The sequence below is a fragment of the Plasmodium falciparum genome, assembly GCF_000002765.6.
Source record: "Plasmodium falciparum 3D7 genome assembly, chromosome: 4".
Classification (NCBI taxonomy): domain Eukaryota; phylum Apicomplexa; class Aconoidasida; order Haemosporida; family Plasmodiidae; genus Plasmodium; species Plasmodium falciparum.
Window position 1 is genome coordinate 288,330 of NC_004318.2, and position 24,171 is coordinate 312,500.

The following is a 24,171-nucleotide window of genomic DNA, read 5'->3' on the forward strand; positions in this document are numbered from 1 at the left end:
TGTAGATATTTAGATATATAATACTTTTTTTTCAGTGTATAAAAAATTTATTAAACATGTAAATAAATATATATACACACATATATATATATATATTATTATTATTATATGTGAACAATATTTCATATATATAATGCTTGATTAATATAAAAAAAAGAAATTTTTATTTTTTTAAATTATATCCTTACAATAAATAAGGCTCTATCAAATTTTATAAAACATGTAAGAATAAAAAATAAAAAAAAATATACGTAATATATATATATATATATATATATATATATATATTTATTTATTTATTTATTTATTTTTATTTTTTCTTTCCTATGTAGATATATGCAACCCACTCTACAAGACACTCGAAAAGTAACAAAAAAGAAAAAGAGACAAATGAGTAACATACATACATGTATATTTATCAACATGTTTGCTTCGATATATTCACACATTTTTTTTCTTATTCTTTTTTTTTTTTTTGGGTATATATGTGTGGATCTAACGTGATAAATATTAGGCGAAAAAAAAAAAAAAAAAAATATAGGAACATTTTAATATCACCATTAGAACAATCGACACATTTATATATAACGTCGATGATGAAAGCTGATCATTTTTTAACCATCTTATAATGTATTCTTTTCATTATGTTTAAATAAAAAATTATATATATATTATTAATTTATTCCCACTGCAATAATATTAAAAGACACATAAAATAATTATATTAAAACAATGTGGTTCTTTATTTTTTTTTTAATATTTTTCACATATAAATATATAAATATATAAATAAATAAATAAATAAATATATATATATATATATATGTAAGGTATTTAGAATTTTTTTTTTTTTTTTTTTTTATAAGACCATTTAAGTGGCGCATTTTTCCCTTAATTTTTTCTTATATTTTTATACTATCAAAATTAATATTTTTGGTTTAAATACACAGAAAGAAAAAAGAAAAATATATAAATAGAACATATATTAATAAATTATTTCAAATAACTATACATATATATATATATATATATATTATTTATAATTTTTAGAAATATTAGCTTATTATATATTACTCCATTTGAACCTTATTTTAATAAGAATAAAAATTGTAAAAAAATATTTTATTATTATTTTATTTTTTTTCTCATAAATACAAGGTCAAATACTTTCTTGTTTATTTTTTCGCAGTATCAAAAAATACGAATAAAATGAGAATAAATTTAATTTCACGTACTTTTAAATATTTTTATTTTTCAAAATTTATTCCAATATTGGTATTAAATTCATTTGTAATATATTTTATTTTACATAATAATAATAAAATAAATATATACATATATATATGTATATACTTTTTATATATTTATATGATTATTTTGTTATATCAACAAATCTATAAAACACATTATTTCTTAAGACCTTAATATGCACTTATATACGATGTATTCTTTTTTAAATTATTAAAAATAAAGAATAGAAAATAAAACATTTTTTTTTTTTTTTTTGAAGTTCTATTTATACTATAACATTATTATGCCAAAGAATAATATATCATCCTATTTATTTATATATTTTTTCACTTTTCATAATATACAACATATAATAATATTTATATAATATAATTTTATAATATTTTGTCATTATAAATATATCAGAAGAAAACACGTAATAAATACATTACAAAAGTTAAAGTATATACATTATGTAAATATTTAAAATTAATAAATGTTGGAAAATATTTCTTATTTAAAAATATAATATAAAAATAATTATATATATATGATGTTACATATAAAATAATATTTATTATTTACAAGTATATTTATGTATGTATGTATGTATGTATATATTTATTATTTATGATTTTTTTCCAAACTATATTCAGATTTAATTATTTTTTATACCTATATTTTAATATATTAAATGATAAAAATATCTAATAATATATATATATATATATATATATATATATTATATTATAACATAAAAATTAAATTTAAAATTAAAATAAAAATTCCTTCTATTTTATTTATATCTTCATACCTTAAAAAAATATGTTATATATTTGAAGGTAATATATATTTCTTCTATATAAAAAAAAATTTAATATATATATATATATATATAATATTTTATTAGCAATAAAATAAATTAATATATTTTTAAAAATACCTAATTATTTTATAATCCCATTTATATATTTTATATATATATATATATATATATATATATATATATATATATATATATATATAAAGATAACATATTTTCAATATTATAATAAACATATTAATATATATATATATATATATATATATATATATATATATAATATATTATTATATATACATATATATTATTGAATTATATTATATATTTTTATATACATAAAATTTAATTTGTATGTTGTCAAAAAAATATATATATATATATATATATATATATTATATATTATAATATATTTCCCCCATATAATAATATATTTATATTTTTTGAAAGTTTCTTGCTCTTTTTTTTTTTTTTTTTTTCCTTCTTCTTTATTCATTTCATGAATTAAAATTAATTTATATTATATATGTTAAATTAAAAGAAATTTACTTTAAAGAATATTTTATTTTATTTTTTTTTAATACCTTCAATGTATATATATATATATATATAATATATTGTAATCCTTTTTTTTTATATTTGAAATAACGTTTATCACAAATGAAAACTATTTAATGAAAAATTTAAACATGGTTTTTATTATATGTTCTTAAAAGTTTTCAACATTTTTTTTGGAACTTTATGAAATAATTCAGAAATAAAAGTTATATATTAAAAAAGGAAAAGAAGATATATATATAATAATAATATATATGTAATATACATATAAAATATTGTTAAAATATCGTTCTTATAATTTATTTATATTAAAATGAGTCATAATGGATCATTTGAACAATCTTCAGAAGATAATAAAAATGAGGTAATACAAAAATATATACATAATATTATATACCTATTTAATTATATATATATATATATATATATATAATAGTATTTTGATATATTTTAATATACCTATATTTTTCTTATATTTATTTTATTTTACCTGTATTTTCTAGCTTTTTTTTTTTTTTTTTTTTTTTTTTTTTTATTTCCTGACTTATTCATAAAATTGAAGAATTTGTATACATTAAAATATATCAAATAAATAGATAAAAATATATATATATATATATATATGTTTATATATACATATTATTATATATTTATTTATTTATTTACTTACATTTTTTAGGGGAGTGACGTTTTAACAAATTCCACACAACATTTGGAAAATAATGTAATTAACAATTACGATGATGCAAATAAAAGCGATGAATTAAATTCATCACATAATGTCATGAATGACAAGGCAAGCGTGGAAAACAAACAAGATAATATGTGTAATAATATCAATGACATATTTTTTGATAAACCTGATAATATTAATAATAATAATAATAATAATGAAAAAAATAATATGAATGATATAAATAATATACCACAAAATGTACCCAACGGTTTTATAAATAATATTGGAAATATTCCATATAATAATATGAACGCATTTCCTCCTAATATGCCCAAATTACCAACGAATATGCCATTTTTACCACCAAATATGCCCATTTTACCACCACACTTGCAACACATGCCAAACGTATTACCACATTTACAAAATATGCCAAATGTCCCACCACATTTAGCAAGTTTTCCAAATATGATAAACTTGCCTAATTTACCACCACATATGCATAACCTTCCCCCAAATATGCATAGTCTTCCACCACATATGCATAATCTTCCCCCCAATATGCACAGTCTTCCACCAAATATGAATTACATACCACCAGGTATAAATAATTATATGCCAAATATGATGAATATGCCACCTCCTTATATGATGAAAATGCCAAACATGAAAATGAAAAGTAATAAAATTATTAACAATGTATCAAATAATGTAGCAGATAATGTAAGAAATTCCAACTTATATAATGAGGAGGGAATACAACCTAATAATATTCATAATAATATTCATAATAATAATAATGATCATGGTGGACAAGACATAAACTCTTCTCCTTATTATTTATCACAAGGTTCATACCTACCCAATAATATAAAAATGAATAATAATGAGATAGACCAATTGGAGGTGAATGGACTCTCTTTGTCATCACCTTTTAATGAGCAACAAAAGAAAAAAAAAGATATGAACAATAAAAACAAAAAAGCAAAGAAATATCACGATTTTGAAGGGGATGAAGAAAATTATAATACAAGTGAACGAGACGAAAATTCGATGTATGATTCAAATGCATTTTCTATTATAAAGGAAAAAGCTCGAAAATGGAAAATGCTAAATAGTAAGAAATATTCCAAAAAAAAAAAGTTTGGTGTAGTAGAAGAAAAGGAAGAAATGCCATGTGAACATTTAAGAAAAATTGTTAAGGAGCATGGTGATATGAGTAATAAAAAATATAGATATGATAAAAGAGTTTATTTAGGTGCTCTCAAATATATCCCACATGCTGTCTTTAAATTATTAGAAAATATTCCTATGCCATGGGAACAAATAAAGAATACAAAAGTAATTTATCATATAACAGGTGCTATAACATTTGTAAATGAAACATTTGTTGTCATCGACCCATTATATATAGCACAATGGGGTACTATGTGGATAATGATGAGAAGAGAAAAAAGAGATCGAAAGCATTTTAAAAGAATGAGATTCCCACCATTTGATGACGAAGAACCACCTTTAGATTATGCGGATAATATCCTAGATATTGAACCATTAGAATGTATACAAATGAAATTAGATAAAGATGAAGATAAAAGTGTTATTGATTGGTTTTATGATTCTAAGCCATTATTATATAATAGAAATCATATACCTGGTACTAGTTATAAAAAATACAAATTGTCGTTAGAACAAATGGGAGTATTATATAGACTGGGAAATCAACTATTTAGTGATTTCCAAGATGATAATTATTTTTACTTATTCAATTTAAAGTCATTTTATACAGCTAAAGCATTAAATATGGCTATACCAGGAGGGCCTAAATTTGAACCCTTATATAGAGATATATATGAAGATGATGAAGACTGGAATGAATTTAATGACATAAATAAAATTATTATACGTCAGCAAATAAGAACAGAATATAAAATAGCATTTCCATATTTATATAATAATAGACCAAGAAAAATTGCAGTTAGTAAATACCATTCACCAATGTGTGTATATATAAAATTAGAAGATATTGATTTGCCACCATTTTATTTTGATTTAATTATAAATCCTATACCATCCTATAAAATTAGAAAGTTTAATAAATCTTCTGAAAAGAAAGACAGTGAACTATTTGATGACGATTTTTATTTAACATATACAAGAAAGGAAATTTATTATTATGATCATGGTGATGACGACAAAAAAAAGAAATCAACCTCCAAGAGTAGGAAACATTCCAAACATTCTGATGCTGATGATAATCGATATGATAAAGGGTATCGAAAATACAGGAAAAGTTCGTCATCTTATAAAAGTTTTAAAAGAGATAAGAGAAAAAGCACAAATTCAAGTAATGATAAAGATATTGACGAAGAGGACTATAATTCTGGTGTAAGTAGCATTGACAATAATGATAATAGTGATACGTATATATCCAGTAGTAAATATAACTCGAACAATATGAGTAGTCGGACAAGCAAAAATAAAGATGAAACGTATGAAATTGATAGTACTGTGGAAAATGATTCACATGATGGTAGTTTAAAAAAAGAAAAAAATAAAAAAAAAAGAAAAAATCCGTACAACGATGATAATTACAAAGGTGATGATAAAAACAAAAGTGATGATGATGATAATTACAAAGGTGATGATAATAATGACAATAATAATAAGTACAAAAGTGATAATATTAGTTCCTGCAAAAAAAATAAAAAAATGATTATTAAACATGTGGAATATGGAATTCTCCCATTGTTACACAATTATCCTTTATACACAGAACGTACTATAAACGGTATACAATTATATCATGCTCCTTATCCATTTAATAAGAAATGCGGATATACCAGAAGAGGTATCGATATTCCTTTAGTACAGTCATGGTTCAAAGAACATATATCAACAAAATATCCTGTAAAGGTTAGAGTCTCTTATCAGAAACTTTTAAAATGTTGGGTTTTGAATCATTTACATTCTAAAAGACCAAAAAGTATGAAAAAGAAATATTTATTTCGTATATTTAAAAGTACGAAATTTTTTCAATGTACAGAAATGGATTGGGTGGAAGTTGGGTTACAAGTATGTCGACAAGGTTATAATATGTTAAATTTATTAATACATCGTAAGAATTTAAATTATTTACACCTAGATTATAATTTTAATTTAAAACCTGTAAAAACATTAACAACCAAAGAAAGGAAAAAATCTCGATTTGGTAATGCATTTCATTTGTGTAGAGAAATATTAAGATTAACGAAATCAATTGTTGATTCGCATGTACAATACCGATTAGGTAATATAGATGCATATCAGCTAGCTGATGGTATTCAATATATTTTTGCTCACGTTGGGCAATTGACTGGTATGTATCGATATAAATATAGGTTGATGAGACAAGTACGTATGTGTAAAGATTTAAAACATTTAATATATTATCGATTTAATACTGGATCTGTTGGTAAAGGTCCTGGTTGTGGTTTATGGGCTCCTTTATGGAGAGTGTGGATTTTTTTCTTAAGAGGTGTTATCCCACTATTAGAAAGGTGGTTAAGTAATTTATTAGCTAGACAGTTTGAAGGAAGAGTATCGAAAGGTATAGCAAAAACGGTTACTAAGCAAAGAGTCGAAAGTCATTTCGATTTAGAATTGAGAGCAGCTGTTATGCATGACATTATAGATATGATACCAGAAGGATTAAAGAATAATAAAGGTAAAGCTAGATTAATATTACAACATTTAAGTGAGGCATGGAGGTGTTGGAAAGCGAACATACCATGGAAAGTGGTAGGGCTTCCATTACCTGTGGAAAATATAATAATTAGATATATAAAATTAAAAGCAGATTGGTGGGTTAATGCAACGTATTATAATAGAGAAAGAATAAAAAGAGGGGCGACCGTAGATAAGACTGTATGTAAAAAGAATTTAGGTAGATTAACTAGATTATGGCTTAAAGCAGAACAAGAAAGGCAACATGAATATTTAAAAGATGGGCCTTATGTAAGTGGAGAAGAAGCAGTAGCATTATATACAACAGCTATACATTGGTTTGAATCAAGAAAATTTACACATATACCTTTTCCTCCTTTAAATTATAAACATGATACGAAACTACTAATTTTAGCTTTAGAAAAATTAAAAGAAACCTTTACTGTAAAGAATAGATTAAATCAATCACAAAGAGAAGAATTGGGTTTTATTGAACAGGCATATGATAATCCATATGAAACATTATCAAGAATAAAGAGACATTTATTAACACAACGAGCTTTTAAAGAAATATCTATATCCTTTTTAGATTTGTACACGCATTTAGTACCTGTATATGAAGTAGACCCTTTAGAAAAAATAACAGATGCATATTTAGATCAGTATTTATGGTATGAAGGTGATTTAAGAAATTTATTTCCGAATTGGGTTAAACCATCAGATAATGAGCCACAACCATTATTAGTATATAAAATGTGTCAAGGTATCAATAATTTACATAATATATGGGACACGAAGAACAATGAATGTGTAGTTATGCTTCAAACTCAATTTAGTAAAATTTATGAAAAAATTGATTTAACTTTATTGAATAGGTTATTAAGATTAATAGTAGATCACAACATAGCAGATTATATAACAGCAAAGAATAATACTAATATAACATTTAAAGATATGAATCATATAAATTCGTTTGGTATAATACGTGGTTTGCAATTTTCGTCATTTGTATTTCAGTATTATACCATAATAATAGATTTGTTAATATTGGGTTTAACAAGAGCATATGATATAGCAGGTCCTTATAATGACGTGAATCAATTTTTAACATTTCAGAATGTGCAGATAGAAACCAGACACCCGATTAGGTTGTATTGTAGATATGTGGATAAGATATGGATATTGTTTAAATTTACCAATGAAGAATCTAAAGATTTAATACAGAAATTTTTGACAGAAAACCCAGATCCAAATAATGAAAATATAGTTGGATATAATAACAAAACATGTTGGCCTAGGGATTGTCGTATGAGGAAAATGAAGCATGACGTTAATTTGGGAAGAGCTACCTTTTGGGAAATACAAAACCGTATTCCAAGATCGTTGACATCCTTAGATTGGGATCATTATAATACATTTGTGAGTGTGTATTCGAAAGATAACCCTAATTTGTTATTTTCCATAGCTGGTTTTGAGGTTCGTATATTACCGAAAATACGTCAGCTAAGTTATGGTTACAATGGCATAATGTATACGTCATATATGAATGAGTACCCCCGAGGCGTGGGTACCAAAGATGAAACGAGTAAGAAGAATGGATTGCTCCATGACGATGAGAAGAGCAAAAAGGTAGGTTCATTGAAGGATGAGGTAACAAAGGGTAAGTCTCATGTGGACAAAAATGAAGAGAACAGTGATAATAACAAAAATGACAACAAAAATGACAGTACGCATGCCAATACGCATGATATGGTTGGTGATAATAATTACGATGGTGGGGTGAAGAACAATTTTTATAATTCCAGTGGAGGTGAAAAGAACGTAGTTGTTTCGTCAAGTGTTAAGGAGGGTACGTGGAAGTTACAGAACGAAATGACTAAAGAAATAACAGCAGAAGCTTATTTAAAAGTTTCTGACAACAGCATGAAAAGATTCGAAAATCGTGTACGTCAAATATTAATGTCTTCTGGTAGTACAACCTTTACTAAGATAGCAAACAAGTGGAATACTACGTTGATTGGTTTGATGACATATTTTAGAGAGGCTGTTTTAGATACTGAGGAGTTATTAGATTTATTAGTAAAATGTGAGAATAAGATACAGACACGTATTAAGATTGGATTAAATTCAAAGATGCCATCTCGTTTTCCGCCTGTTGTTTTTTATACTCCTAAAGAATTAGGAGGGTTGGGTATGTTATCCATGGGTCACATTTTAATACCAGAATCTGATTTACGATATATGAAACAAACCGATAATGGTAGAATAACACATTTCAGATCAGGTTTGTCACATGAAGAAGATCAATTAATACCCAATTTGTATAGATACATATCTACATGGGAAAGTGAATTTTTAGAAAGTCAACGAGTTTGGTGTGAATATGCTTTAAAAAGAAATGAATGTCATAATCAGAATAAGAAAATAACATTAGAAGATTTAGAAGATTCATGGGATAAAGGTATACCAAGAATAAATACATTATTTCAAAAAGATAGGCATACTTTAGCATATGATAAAGGATGGCGAATAAGACAATTATTTAAACAGTATCAAATTATTAAGAGTAATCCGTTTTGGTGGACTAATCAAAGACATGATGGAAAATTATGGAATTTAAATAATTATAGAACGGATATGATACAAGCATTAGGAGGTGTGGAAGGTATATTGGAACATACATTATTTAAAGGAACATTTTTTCCAACATGGGAAGGATTATTTTGGGAAAAAGCTAGTGGTTTTGAAGAATCAATGAAATATAAGAAATTAACCAATGCACAAAGAAGTGGATTAAATCAAATACCTAATAGACGATTTACATTATGGTGGTCCCCAACAATAAATAGAGCAAATGTATATGTAGGTTTTCAAGTACAGTTAGATTTGACAGGTATATTTATGCATGGAAAAATACCAACTTTAAAAATATCCTTAATACAAATATTCCGTGCACATTTGTGGCAAAAAATACATGAGTCTTTAGTAATGGATATATGTCAAGTGTTTGATTTAAATTGTGATTTGTTAGATATAGAGACGGTACAAAAAGAGACCATACATCCAAGAAAATCGTATAAAATGAATAGTTCATGTGCTGACATATTATTATTTGCAAATTACAAATGGGGAATATCTAAGCCGTCTTTATTAACAGATGAGGATCATATATTTACAAATAATACATTAGGTTCAACAAGTGGTACTAATAATAACATTATGCTTAACAGTAATATGATTAATAGTGGTAGTAATAATAGTAGTAGTAACAATATGAATTCTGTATCGTTTGGTTCTTTTCCTTATACATCTAATCAATTTTGGATTGATATACAATTAAGATGGGGTGATTTCGATTCTCATGATATTGAAAGATATAGTAGAGCAAAATTTTTAGATTACACAACTGACAATTTGTCTATATATCCATGTTTAACTGGTGTTTTAATAGGTGTTGATTTAGCATATAATTTATATTCAGCATATGGAAATTGGTTTAATAATTTAAAACCGTTAATGCAAAAAGCTTTACAAAAAATTGTTCAATCGAATCCTTCTTTGTATGTATTAAGAGAAAGAATTAGAAAAGGGTTACAGTTATATTCATCTGAACCAACGGAACCATATTTGAATACACAGAATTATAATGAATTATTTTCATCACAAACTATATGGTTTGTGGATGATACTAATGTATATCGTGTTACAATACATAAAACATTTGAAGGGAATTTAACAACGAAGCCAATTAATGGTGCGATCTTTATATTAAATCCTAAAACAGGTCAATTGTTTTTAAAAATAATTCATACATCTGTTTGGATAGGACAGAAGCGTTTATCTCAGCTAGCTAAATGGAAAACAGCAGAAGAAGTGGCATCATTAATTAGATCATTGCCTATAGAAGAACAGCCAAAGCAAATTATAGTAACACGAAAAGGTATGTTAGATCCGTTAGAAGTGCATTTATTAGATTTCCCAAATATTATAATCAAAGGAACTGAATTAAATTTACCATTCCAAGCATTATTGAAATTGAATAAAATAGGAGATTTAATATTAAAAGCAACACAGCCACAGATGTTATTATTTAATTTATATGATGATTGGTTAAATAGTATATCTTCATTTACGGCCTTTAGTAGATTAATATTAATATTAAGAAGTTTACATATAAATCCACAACAAACGAAAATATTATTACAGCCAAATAAAAACATCGTAACAACACAACCACATCATATATGGCCTTCGTTTAATAATAACCAGTGGATACATTTAGAGGTACAATTAAAAGATTTAATATTGAATGATTATTCGAAACGAAACAATGTACACATAGCTTCATTAACACAGAATGAAATAAGAGATATTTTATTAGGTATGGAAATAACACCTCCATCGATACAAAGACAGCAAATAGCTGAATTGGAAAAGAATAATTTGGATTTAATGGAACAACAGATGAAAGTAACAACATCAAAAACGACAACAAAACATGGAAATGAAATTATTGTATCAACATTATCACCACATGAACAGCAAACGTTTACAACAAAAACGGATTGGAAAATAAGATATTTAGCAAATAATTCTTTATTATTTAGAACCAAGAATATATATGTGAATAATAATAATATGAGCAATATGAGCAATATTAATACTATTAGTGCTAGTGCTAGTAGTCATAATATTTTAAATAAAAATGGAACCAATTCAGACAATCAAAACAGCCATTATCATACAAGTATTAATTCTATTAATGATTATACATATGTAATAGCCAAAAATTTATTGGAAAAATTTATATGCATATCAGATTTAAAAATACAAGTAGGAGGATTTTTGTTTGGATCATCCCCTGAAGATAACTCCTACGTGAAAGAAATTAAGTGTATACTTATCCCTCCACAAATAGGTAATTACCAATCAGTCACATTATCAAGTTATATGCCATCTAGTAAATATTTACAAAATTTAGAGTTATTAGGATGGATACATACACAGACAACCAATTGTTCGAATACCAATAATCATTTGACAGCATATGATATGGTAGCACATTTCAACTTTTTACAAGAATGTAAGAGACAAATGTCAAAAGGGAAAAAGGTTGCTGATGCGAGTCACAATGATGATGATGTTGATGATTATGACGATGATGATTATAATAATAATGAAGATGATTATAATAATAATAATGAAGATGATAATATTAATAATAATAGTGAAGGTGGTACAAAACGTGACGAAACATACAAAATGTGGGATAAAAATAAAACTATAATACTTACATGCTCATTTACTCCTGGTAGCTGTACTATCAATGCATATAAATTAACGAGTGATGGATATTCTTTTGCTAAAAGTAAAAAGAATTCATCTGATTTATATGTGTTCCCAAATGTAAATAATTTATATGAACCAGTACAAATATTATTATCAAATGTTTTTGTTGGATACTTTTTAATACCAGATGATCATATATGGAATTATAATTTAATGGGAATCAAATTTAATAATAATCAAAAATATGCACCACATCTTGATATACCACAACCATTTTATGCAGATATACATAGACCAAATCACTTTCTGCAATTTTCTTTGCTTGACCAAAGAGACGCAGACGAAGCTGACGTCGAAACGTCCTTTATATGATCAATGTGTAATGAAATGTTTAACCAAAATCTGTATTATTATATATATATATATATATTATATATATATATGTATGTGTTTTATTTTTTTTTTTATTTTTTATGATACTTATTTAAAAAAATACAAAAACGTTTTCATAAATAATTTTTAAGTTTTAATTAATTATACAAAACAAAAAAAAAAAAAAAAAAAAAAAAAATTAAAAGGAAAAAAGCACAAAATGAAATATATATATTATATATATATATATATATATATATATATTGATAATTGAATTATTTGTCATTTTTCACTCTTTAATTTTTTTTTAACAGGAATTTTGGAATTCCTTTTATCATTGTCTTCTCTTTTCGTTTTGTTCCTCATTTTTTGGCTAGTTACACTTGTGTTTATTTTATAATTGGTATTTAAAGAATATTCGAGGAATTCTTCGAAGGTCTCATGAGGAGTGGAACATTTCCACTTTAAATTTCTAAAGGGCAAACCAAAAAGAAAAAATATACATAAATGTAAATATATAAATATATATATGTATGTATGTATATGTGTACATATATTTATTTATTTGTTTATATATTTATTTATTTTTACTATTACTTTACTAGTATGGATAGTGCGAAATAATTATTCAAATCATTCTCAAGAATATTTCTCATTCGTACATCGAGGTTATTTACTTTATAATAATGCTCGTAAATTGGAGAAAAGTTTAAAAATTCACTTTCCTTTTTATTATTATATAAAACATATGAAAATATGGAAAAGTCCTTTATAGCATAACATTTAGAGCAATAAGCCTAACCAGAAAAATATATAAATATATAAATATGTATATATGTGTATATATATATATATATATATATATATATATATATATATATATTTTTTTTATTATGCACATTTATAATAATTTTTGTATGTAGGGGTGTACAATATTATACTTAAATATTCTTCATATATATATATGTATATATAATTATTTATTTTTTCATTCATTTTTATTTACTTCTATTTTCTTGATATAAAATGTTGTGTTGTCTACATTCACATCATACAAAAGAAATGGATGAAATTCATCAATTTTTTCTAAACAAATATCACAATTTTGTTTTTTAATTTGTAATTCTATTAATGCTTCATTTAACCTTTTCTTACTTTTTTTTGAAAAAATATTAAAAATTTCGCATACTGTTTTTTCTATTGGAAATATTTTAATTCCTAATTTTAATTTCCTTTTGTTCATGTGATTAATGGACACCCTCAATTTTTCTTTTATGCTGCTTTCATCCATTTTAAAAAAGAAAAAAAAAGGATCAGAGAAATATTTTAATTATAATATTTATTTATTCATAAATAATAATTTAATCATATATATTTTAATGTAGAATGAAATATATCATATTTACCAAAAGAAAAAAAAAAAAAAAAAAAAAAAATTATATATATATATATATATACTTTTATATTAATTACAAAAACAATTATAGAACAAATATCTATATATAATAAAAATATTAAAAATATATATATAATTCATAATATACATTCCAAGTTTACGATTTTTTAAAATATTACATTTTTTTTTTTTAATTTGGTAAGAATTAAGAACAAAATAAATTAATGAATAAATAAATAAATAAATATATTATGTATAAATATATTATATATATATATATATGTATATGTCATGAATGAGTAGTCATTTTAGAAATTCTGAATTTATTATAATAAATATATAAAAAAAATATATATATAATATATAAATATATTATATATGTACTGTTTTTTATTGATACCATACGGCTATTATTTACTATATATATATATACATACATATTTTATATATATATATTATAATAGTATATTTTTTTATATATTATTTTATTATTAATGTATAGATCACTAATTATTCATTCTTTATTATTTTTTTTTTTTTAAGCTATTTTCCATAAATGAAAAAAAATAATAATAAATAAGTAAACACTTTAAAATAAAATACAAATATATAATATAAATATTTATAAAATAAAAAAATTATTACAGGAAGAAAATATTTTCAATATATAATATGATAGAGTATTATAATATGTATTATAATTTATACATAATTTAATAAACATGTGAATAATACAGAATTTATTTGTAAAGATTAAAAGAGGAAATATGTATAACTAAAATTCGTTCATACTTTAATATATTTGATTTTATCCCTTATATATATATATATATATATATATATATATATATGTATTAAATTACACAACATTTTTAGTTCGAATATAAATATACCATTTTTATTGATTTCTAAATTTTATTTTATTTATTTATATATTATTTTTTTTTTGGGGAAATATGAGTAATTTAACAGCAGCAGAAGAAAAGTTTTTGAGTAATATATATATGAAAGATTTTTTTGGAAATACATATGTAATTTTATAATATATATATATATATATACATATGTACTTATTTATTTATTTGATTTTTTTTTCTTTTAGAACATGATTGGGTTAATGACAAGAACTGGAAATTGTACCTAAGTAATTTGTATCCTTCTCCTTCAATAAATAATATTGAGAAATATAAAAAGAAATACTTCCAAAAAAATATCGATAAAGATCTTGATATAAATACAAACTTTAGTAGTGTAAAAGATCAAAAACAAGAATCTCCAAACTCTAACTTTTATTCATATAATAATAATATTTATAGTTATAAAGGAAAGTTACCAGTTATAATATTTTTCTATTCCACATTTGTTTTATGTGCCAGTTTATTTTATTTCCTATTATTATCACTAAATATAAATTTATATAAAGTAATAAAAAAAAAAAAATATACATACATATATATATATATATATATGTTATATAGCTACAATTTTATTGTATGCTAAATATATGAACAGCTAGCCAAAATGAGGGAAAAAAAAAAAAAAAAAAAGAAAAAACCTTAATTGTTCATAATAATTTACATATATATATTTATTTTTATTTTGTAGAAATTGGGAACGTTTATGTCGTTGTCTTATTTGTTTGCTTATTTGGGATTATTATTATTAGATTATAAAACACAGAAAAATAACTTTTCCTTAGTCAATTTTTTTTCATGTGAAAAAGGTATACATAACAGGAAATTAAGAAATAAATAATATACACACATACATATATATATATATATTGAACTTATTATGCAATTTAATTTTTTATTGTACATAAAAATTTGTTGTATATAATGTATGATTATTCTACTAACATGTATATGAAGCATATCCATATATATATGAAAAGAATTCACTTTACATGTTTTAATTTATTTTTCTTTTCCAATTTTTAGGTCATTATTTATCATACTCTATGATTTTATTTTTTATTAAAGATGCCGTTTTGATATTCCTTCCTATATTTTTAACACTCTTGATTAATATTTATCTAATTTATAAACAATTAAAATCTAGTCTTGTGCCATTTATCCAAAAGTGAGCATTTTAAAAGAGAAAAAAGAAAAACTATATAAAAATGTGTAAAATATTATTACACATATATATATATATGTACATTTTTTTTTTTTTTAGGAATTATTATATTAATAAATTAGTTTCCTACATGGACAAAATGGTAACAATTTAACGTACACTTTTTTATTTTTCTTCTTACTATTTTAAAAGGCATACATATATACATATATATATATTTATTTATTTATCTATTTATTATTATTTTATTTCCTTTTTTTTACAGATATTAAATGTTTACATGATGAGAGCAAATATAGAAATTTACAATTTACTTTTTATTATCATATGTTTATTTTTCAGAAGAGCTAGCTTATTAAATTTAATCATATATACACATTTCTTTAAATTAAAGTATGAACAGATTAGAAATAAGAAAAGAAAAATGTATATTTTTGTATAAATATATATATATATATTTTTTTTTTTTTTTGTTAGATACGCTTCCTCTGATTCTTATTTCCACGCTTGTTATTCAAAAAATGGAGGTAATATATAAATATACAACATATATAATATATATATATAATAATACGTATGATATGTATGATATGTGTAATGTGTATAATATGTGTAATTATATTGCTTTATTCTTTTATTTTAATAGAAATGATTAGACAATATTTATCGCATCCCATGGTACCCAGAATATTCCTAAATATATTTAATAAGGTAAAATAAAATAAGAAAAAAAAAAAAGATTTATCATTTGAATGAATAAATAATGAACCTATTATAAAAAAATGGTACATACATAATACATATATATATATATATATTTATTTATTTTTTTTTTTTTTTTTTTTAGATATCTCATTATTTTAATGTGTACCTAAGTTACCGAAGAAGATAAGGAATATAAAATTACATTTTGTCATTTATTTTTTCCCACTTCTTAAACCAATTACCAAAGAATAAAATGGTGATATACATTCGTTGGAAAGACGCGTTCACATGTTACATATGATATAATTATGTGTACACAATTTTTTTTTTTTTTTTTTAAACCAATTTTTATGTAAAGATAAAATATATATATATATATATATGTGTTACTTTTTTTTTATTTTTTGAATTAAAAATAAAATATAAAATTTAATTAGTTCATTTGTATGAAATGTATAATATGATTACTAAAAATAAATATACAATAAAATAAAACAAAATAAAAATTAATGTACATAAAAAATGAATATATACATATATATATAATATATATATAATATATATAATTCCATGCTGTATATTTATAAAATCACTTGTGTTTGGTTTCACAGTCATCATATTCCATATTATTTTTTATTATAACTCCCCCCAGGTTAGTACAAATATTATTTAATGAAGTTTCCATTTCATACATATTACAATTAATATCTGAATTTGTAAATTCACACTGAAGAAAAAAGTTCCCTTCTCGATGTACAAATGTATCATCATCTACATTGGTTATAAGATTATTAATGTAGCTATTATTATTTAATGTATTTAATTGTCTACCTGTATTTTTATTTATATCATTTTCGCATATAATTAAACCTCTTACTTTATTTTCTTTATAAGGCATATTATTATTATTATTATTACTATTATTATCTGTCTTTATATTATTACAATTTAAAGTGTTCGTATTTTCTATAGAACTATATACTTTGTGATTTACAATATAATTATTATCATTACTTAATAAATTATTATTTTCACATATATTAGAGTTATTTAATTTTTTTATATTATTACAATTATATTTATCTATTAAAATATTTATATTATTATTTACACTTTGATTTATAACACTATCAAAATTATACTCTCCTATATCATGCTCAACATCTTTTTTTATATTCATATTTGTTTTTTGTATTTCTTCCAAGTTATCCTTTGTAATATAAATATCACATTTATTTGTTTCACATTTTTTAACATAATTACAATTATTATTATTATTATTATTATTATTTATATCACAATAATTGTTATTACTAGCTAGTACTATTATATCCTTTTTATCAATATTCATTTGTGGAGAATTATCTGCTACATCCTCAATATTACTTTTAATATTTACATTAAACATATCATTTTTATTATCATACATATCTTCTTCCTTTCTTTCTAAAATTTCTTCATCAAGTTTTATTTGTATGTCCCCCATGTGTTCATCAGCTATCCTCCTATTTATTTTTAAAAATTCGTTTATTTTTTTGATTTCCTCTTTATTATATCCTATCAAAGGTTTTTTCATAACGTCCTTTGTTATATGTTCAATATTTTCATTCTCTTTTCTTTTTAAAAATAAATTATCGTGAATATTTTTGCTCGAATCAGAGTAATAGGCACCTTCTTCCTTCTTCTTATTATATTCATTTGAGGAAGCATATTTAGTACTCATATTATTTCGCGACATTATTTTATTATCCTTTTGAATGACGCAATAATCATTTTTTTTTACATTTGTATTATTTAACAAAACGTTTCCTTTATTTAATATAGGTACAACATTTGAATGCTTACTATTATTACTAAAATTATTATGATAATAATAATTTCCATCATTTTTATTTATTTTATTATTTCTTTTAATAAGCACAACATCAGAATATGAATCCTTTTCATTTATATACATATTTTCTTTACATGCAATAACATCACATGCATTACCATATATATCATTATCATTATTATTATAAAGTATTTCCTTAATATCAGATTTTTTATTCCGAATATTATGCCCATCAATAGCATCCATTTTTTTATGACCTGTATCATCGATGTTGTCATCATTTATATTATCCTCACAAATAGATGTAGAATCGGAATATCTACTTGTATCATGTCCTTTCAAATGATTATTATTTGGTGACAGTGACATATGAATTCCGAAACTTTTTTTCTTCTTTCTTTCATTCTTACTATTAGTTCCAGTATTATTATTTGTTTTGCATGACATGATATTCTTGTTATATCTGTTTTCTTTTAAACTCGTATCATTATTTATTATATCCTTTTTAACACTATGATAATGCTTTCCATGATATGCAACATCGTCCATATTATTATACATAGTACTTTTATTTTGAAAATCTAATTCTCTATCGCCTTTTGGGTTATACGATTCAATGTACATTTTTTTATGAGACTTTGTATTTACACCATTTGTTAAATATAAAGAATGGTTGTTTTTTTCATGTTTTGACATTGATTTATTATTTCCCCTTTCATCATTTTTATGCATTAAATTATTAAACATGCCATTTGTGTTGATATTTTTATGATTGGAACATACAGATGTTCTAGGACTTCCGCTATTATAAAAAGCATGGTCTTGTTTATTATTTAAAATATTTGATGTATAATTAATAATATTATTATAATTTTTAGTATTTATAATTTTCCTATTGTTATCACTCATTTTGTGTATAATATGTGGATTTAAATGATCCTCCGATGGAATAATTATCATAACATCTGATTTGTTGTTAACATGTGTCTTTTTTTTATTATTATTATTATTATTGTTGTGTATTTTATTTTCCCTTTTATTATGAAAAAATATATCCTTTTTATTATTAACATGTTGTGCATTAATAATTACTCCCTCTTCTTCATTTAAATCACTTATATAACCATAAGGATCAACAGAATAAGATCCATTATTATGTATATAAACCTTTTTCATTTTCATAGTTTCTTTATCATACATATACAAATTACTTAATCTATGGTCATGTAAATCCTTTTTACTATGTAAATATTTTTCTTTTAGTTGTTCATACAACCTTTTATCCATAGGTTGGTACATACTATATGGATCATTTATATTAATCGTTTCATAATAATCTAATATAAAATTATAAAAACATCTAAATCCAATATTTTCATCATACCCATGAATTTCTTTAACACTTAAACCAGATAAATAATTTACAATTTCTTCACTTATTATTTGTCCAGGTACTAATACAGGAAATCCAGGAGGGTATGGTATAATAAAACTAGCTGCTACTATCATTTCTTTATGTCTTATCCTATCTTTTAAATTATTTAATAAAATATATTCCACATAATCTTCTTCATATGCTAAATAAAAAGCTTTTCTTAAATCACCTTCATTATTAAATATATTCTTATCTTCATACCTTTTCTTAAATAAAGGATGAAAAGCACTAAATACAGATAAATCAATATAATTATAAACTAAATTATATACACTCTCGTTAAACTGATTTAAATCTCTTTCATTAAACAAACTTTTCTTCTGATCTAATTCTTGTGATATTAAGGATAAACAACTCTTCAAAAATAAACAAGACGAACCTGTAGTACCAATATTAGTTTGAAATAAAACACTATTAATAGATGTTTTATTTATCTGAATCCCATATTTATCCATTAACCATTTTACTTTAAATGTATCTCCATCTATACCAGAATAACCAGTAAATAATGTAATTCTTGTGGGGTCTAAAACAAATTCATCCTCGCTTAACCATGATCTTTCAAAATATTCAAGGAAGTTTTTCATATCACCTGAACATGAATTATTATTATTACTATTATTATTAATATTATTATTATTATTATTATTATTATTATTATTATCTATATAAGAGGAACATTCATTAGAACTAAGATTATCATCGCTGGTATCCATACAATATGTACTATCACAACATATCGAATTTACAGAACCATAATTCGCTTTCTTCCTCTTTTCCTCCTTACTTTTATAATTATTACCATAATAATAAATATTATTTGCCTTATCACAATATATATTCTTATTATCATCACAATCGTTCGTATCATACCAATCACATTTATTATCCCCATTCATAAGATTATTCATATTTACATTGACATGTCCATTAACATATCCTTTATATGTCGCATCATAATTTGTATCATCATTTGGGGAATACTCCTTAACACTCTCATTATATTCATCATACACATATCTTTTCTCAGACCCATCCTTCTTATTATCACTATTATTTCTATACGATGAATTATTTATTAACACATTACACATATTCACATTATGACTGTATTTAAAACAATTCGAACTTTCCAAGATCCTACCCACCTCAATATTATTATCATTTAACAATTTCATATTGCTCTTCTGTAAATTTGTATGGATATTATTTGGACTATTATCTTCACTCATATATTCATGAGGATATTTAATAACGTTAAATAATTTACCATCAACATATTCGATGGGAATCTTATGTGCGCTTTCTGTATTATCTTCTATCTCTTTTATATTATTATTAAAAATATAGGAACCTGTGGCATCTTCGTCAGCACTACATCTAGAATTTAAGGAATTATTATATTTTTTTTGGTTTCCCACATTATTATGATTATTATGATTATTGTCATGATTAATATCATTATTATTATTATTATCATCATCATTATTATTATCATCATCATTATTATTATCATCATCATTATTATTATCATCATCATTATTATTATTATCATCATTATTATTATCATCATCATTATCATCATCATCACCATTATTCTTCTTCTTATTATTATTATTATTTACATGTTTTCTCTTCATGTATGATACAGTACATTGCCTTAACCTGTCAGGTATCAAATCATCCGCATTTAATATCCTAAAATATTTGGAAATTATAGGATCTTCACTTAATTCTTTTCTTATAAGAAATGCTGCTTCCGTTTGCTTCTCTACCAATCCATATCCCTCTAATTCCATCTGTGCTCTACCTGCATCCAAGGTAGCCAGAATTTGATAATTCGGAGAGGTAGACATATGTGTATAATATGCTTCCTTAAAAGGAGTATACGCATGTGATTCAAAATTATCATCACTTATCAATATTACACTTCCTTGTCTTAAAGATGTTAAAGATTTATGAATAGACTGGGTTGCATATACCCTAACCTTATATTCATTAGGATTTGGGTATAACCTGGTTTTTAATAATTCTTCCTCTGGTACATCATTTAAACTTTTCACATTACCAAATTTTTTTAACAACTTTTTATGTATCTTTTCATAAATTCTTTTTTGTTCAGTACTTCTCATTTTTTCTGCGACCGTCATAGCTGTTCGAAATTTAAGTATTGGATGGAAGCATGCATAAGCAAACCAAGCTTCATCAAACAAAAATATTAAATCTGGCTTAATGGATAGACATTCTTCCATAACTCTTTTTACATTATATACGATACCATCAAATGTACAATTTGTTAAAATTATTAAACGAACCAAATGTAATTTATTACTCTTCCTATATTCTAATAACGTTTTTTTAATGACATATATAGGTACTGCACCATATATACCATACTTAGACACTGGGTAAGGATCTAAATAACATGGAAAAGCTTGACTTAAAACGAACCCATAATGATGAGATTTATGACAAGCTCGATCCACTAAAATAATATCACCAGGTTTAACTAAAGCCTGCATTACTATTTTATTAGAACTAGATGTTCCATTTGTTACAAAAAAACAATACTTACTACTATATGCACGTGCAGCCATTATTTGAGCATCTTTTAAAGAACCATGAGGATCTAATAATGAATCCAAACCACCACAAGTTGCACTGGATTCAGCTTTAAATAAATTAACTCCATAAAAATCTAATAAAGATTGTATCCACCTACTTCTCCTTACACTATTACCTTTACTAATGGCTAATGCATGAAACACACCGATAGGCCTTTCTGCATATGCTTTTAAAGCATTAAAAAATGGAGTCTTAATCTTTTTCTTTACTCCGTCTAATATAGATTCATGTAAATCACTATGGTCATCATGTGTAGTGAAAATACGTATTATCATATTATTTACGGATTGTAAGCTATCCAATGTTATGGATGTACACACACAAAATATATCAACGGAACTACGAATATAAGCTATACTCTTTATAAGTATAACTAGACTATTAAACCCTTTTTTCATTTTCTCTAGGGGAGCAGAAACTAGCTGTACATATCCCAGAACAAAATCTGCGATATTAAATTTGTACTCTTTAAATTGGTGATGACATATATTATCATTATTGTAATTTATATTACAGATGTTATACATATTATACATGTTATTTAAATTATACATGTTATTTAAATTATTCACATTATTTATGATATTTTTTTTATTGCTATCATTATATTTGTTTAAATTCATATTATTATTAATATAATTATTACTATAATTATATGATTTATTTTTCCTAAAATCATTTACACCACTATTATTATTATTATTATTATTATTATTATTGTTGTTGTTGTTGTTGTTGTTGTTATTGTTGTTGTTATTGTTGTTGTTATTGTTGTTGTTATTATTATTGTGGTGTCTACTAGTTCCCATCATACCTTTCATATATATATCCTTATTATTAAGTGCTAATGCATTAAGCGCAATATTATTCATATTGGACTTATTTATGGGCATATGGACATTATTTACAATACTAGAATTATACACATACGAATTTGCTACACTGTGATTTCTTACAGAATTATTTTCATCATTATAATAATTATAAATGTCCTTTTCTTCGACACGCTCCTCATCAATATTTAAATTATCTACTATAACAACAGATAATATTTGTGGATTTATTAAACAAGCCAATAAAGCTTCTCTCGCATTACTAACTTCAATTATTTTATATTCCAAAGTCTTATTATTAATTTGATTAGATAATCTATTATGTTCATATTGTAATATCTTATTTAATTCACATGTTAAATCTGAATAATTATTAGTACTATTACTTCGATTTTCATCTCTTTTCGAAGATACAATTAATGTATAAAAAAAAGGATTTTCATCTGTTATCTTTCCAGTAGTTACAGATAAACTTGATAATGTTTCTCTGATCTTATTAGAAACTTCTTTATATTTTTTATCATTTATTAAATTAATTATCTCATGTAAATTTTCTGTAGCTTCCTGTCCCCAATATACTTCTATTTCTTTTAAACATGATATAATAAAATAAATAA

General features: G+C 23.3%; 4 protein-coding genes across 4 annotated transcripts in view; 2 read left to right on the forward strand and 2 right to left on the reverse strand.

Moving 5' to 3' along the window:
• Positions 1-2,921: 2,921 nt before the first annotated feature.
• On the forward strand, positions 2,922-12,647 carry PF3D7_0405400 (pre-mRNA-processing-splicing factor 8, putative; the record flags this gene model as incomplete). The annotated part of the gene is made up of 2 exons (XM_001351330.1): positions 2,922-2,972; positions 3,288-12,647. The coding sequence occupies 2 exons, from the start codon at positions 2,922-2,924 to the stop codon at positions 12,645-12,647; spliced, it is 9,411 nt and encodes a 3,136-aa protein (XP_001351366.1).
• Positions 12,648-12,929: 282 nt separating this feature from the next.
• PF3D7_0405500 (conserved Plasmodium protein, unknown function) lies at positions 12,930-13,938 on the reverse strand (the record flags this gene model as incomplete). Its single annotated transcript, XM_001351331.1, has 3 exons — positions 12,930-13,119; positions 13,245-13,444; positions 13,654-13,938. 3 exons carry the CDS (start codon positions 13,936-13,938, stop codon positions 12,930-12,932), a joined length of 675 nt encoding a protein of 224 aa, XP_001351367.1.
• A 1,061-nt stretch (positions 13,939-14,999) lies between these two features.
• Positions 15,000-17,014, forward strand: PF3D7_0405600 (TMEM33 domain-containing protein, putative; the record flags this gene model as incomplete). The annotated part of the gene is made up of 9 exons (XM_001351332.2): positions 15,000-15,036; positions 15,146-15,465; positions 15,649-15,766; positions 15,984-16,125; positions 16,222-16,264; positions 16,388-16,515; positions 16,600-16,649; positions 16,769-16,833; positions 16,970-17,014. The coding sequence occupies 9 exons, from the start codon at positions 15,000-15,002 to the stop codon at positions 17,012-17,014; spliced, it is 948 nt and encodes a 315-aa protein (XP_001351368.2).
• Positions 17,015-17,416: 402 nt separating this feature from the next.
• The window catches only part of PF3D7_0405700 (lysine decarboxylase, putative), a gene marked incomplete at both ends in the record, with an annotated part of 7,248 nt that continues 493 nt past the window's right edge, over positions 17,417-24,171 (reverse strand). Inside the window, one exon of the mRNA XM_001351334.1 lies at positions 17,417-24,171. This exon is cut by the window's right edge and continues 493 nt beyond it. Coding sequence (XP_001351370.1) covers positions 17,417-24,171 — 6,755 coding nt within the window.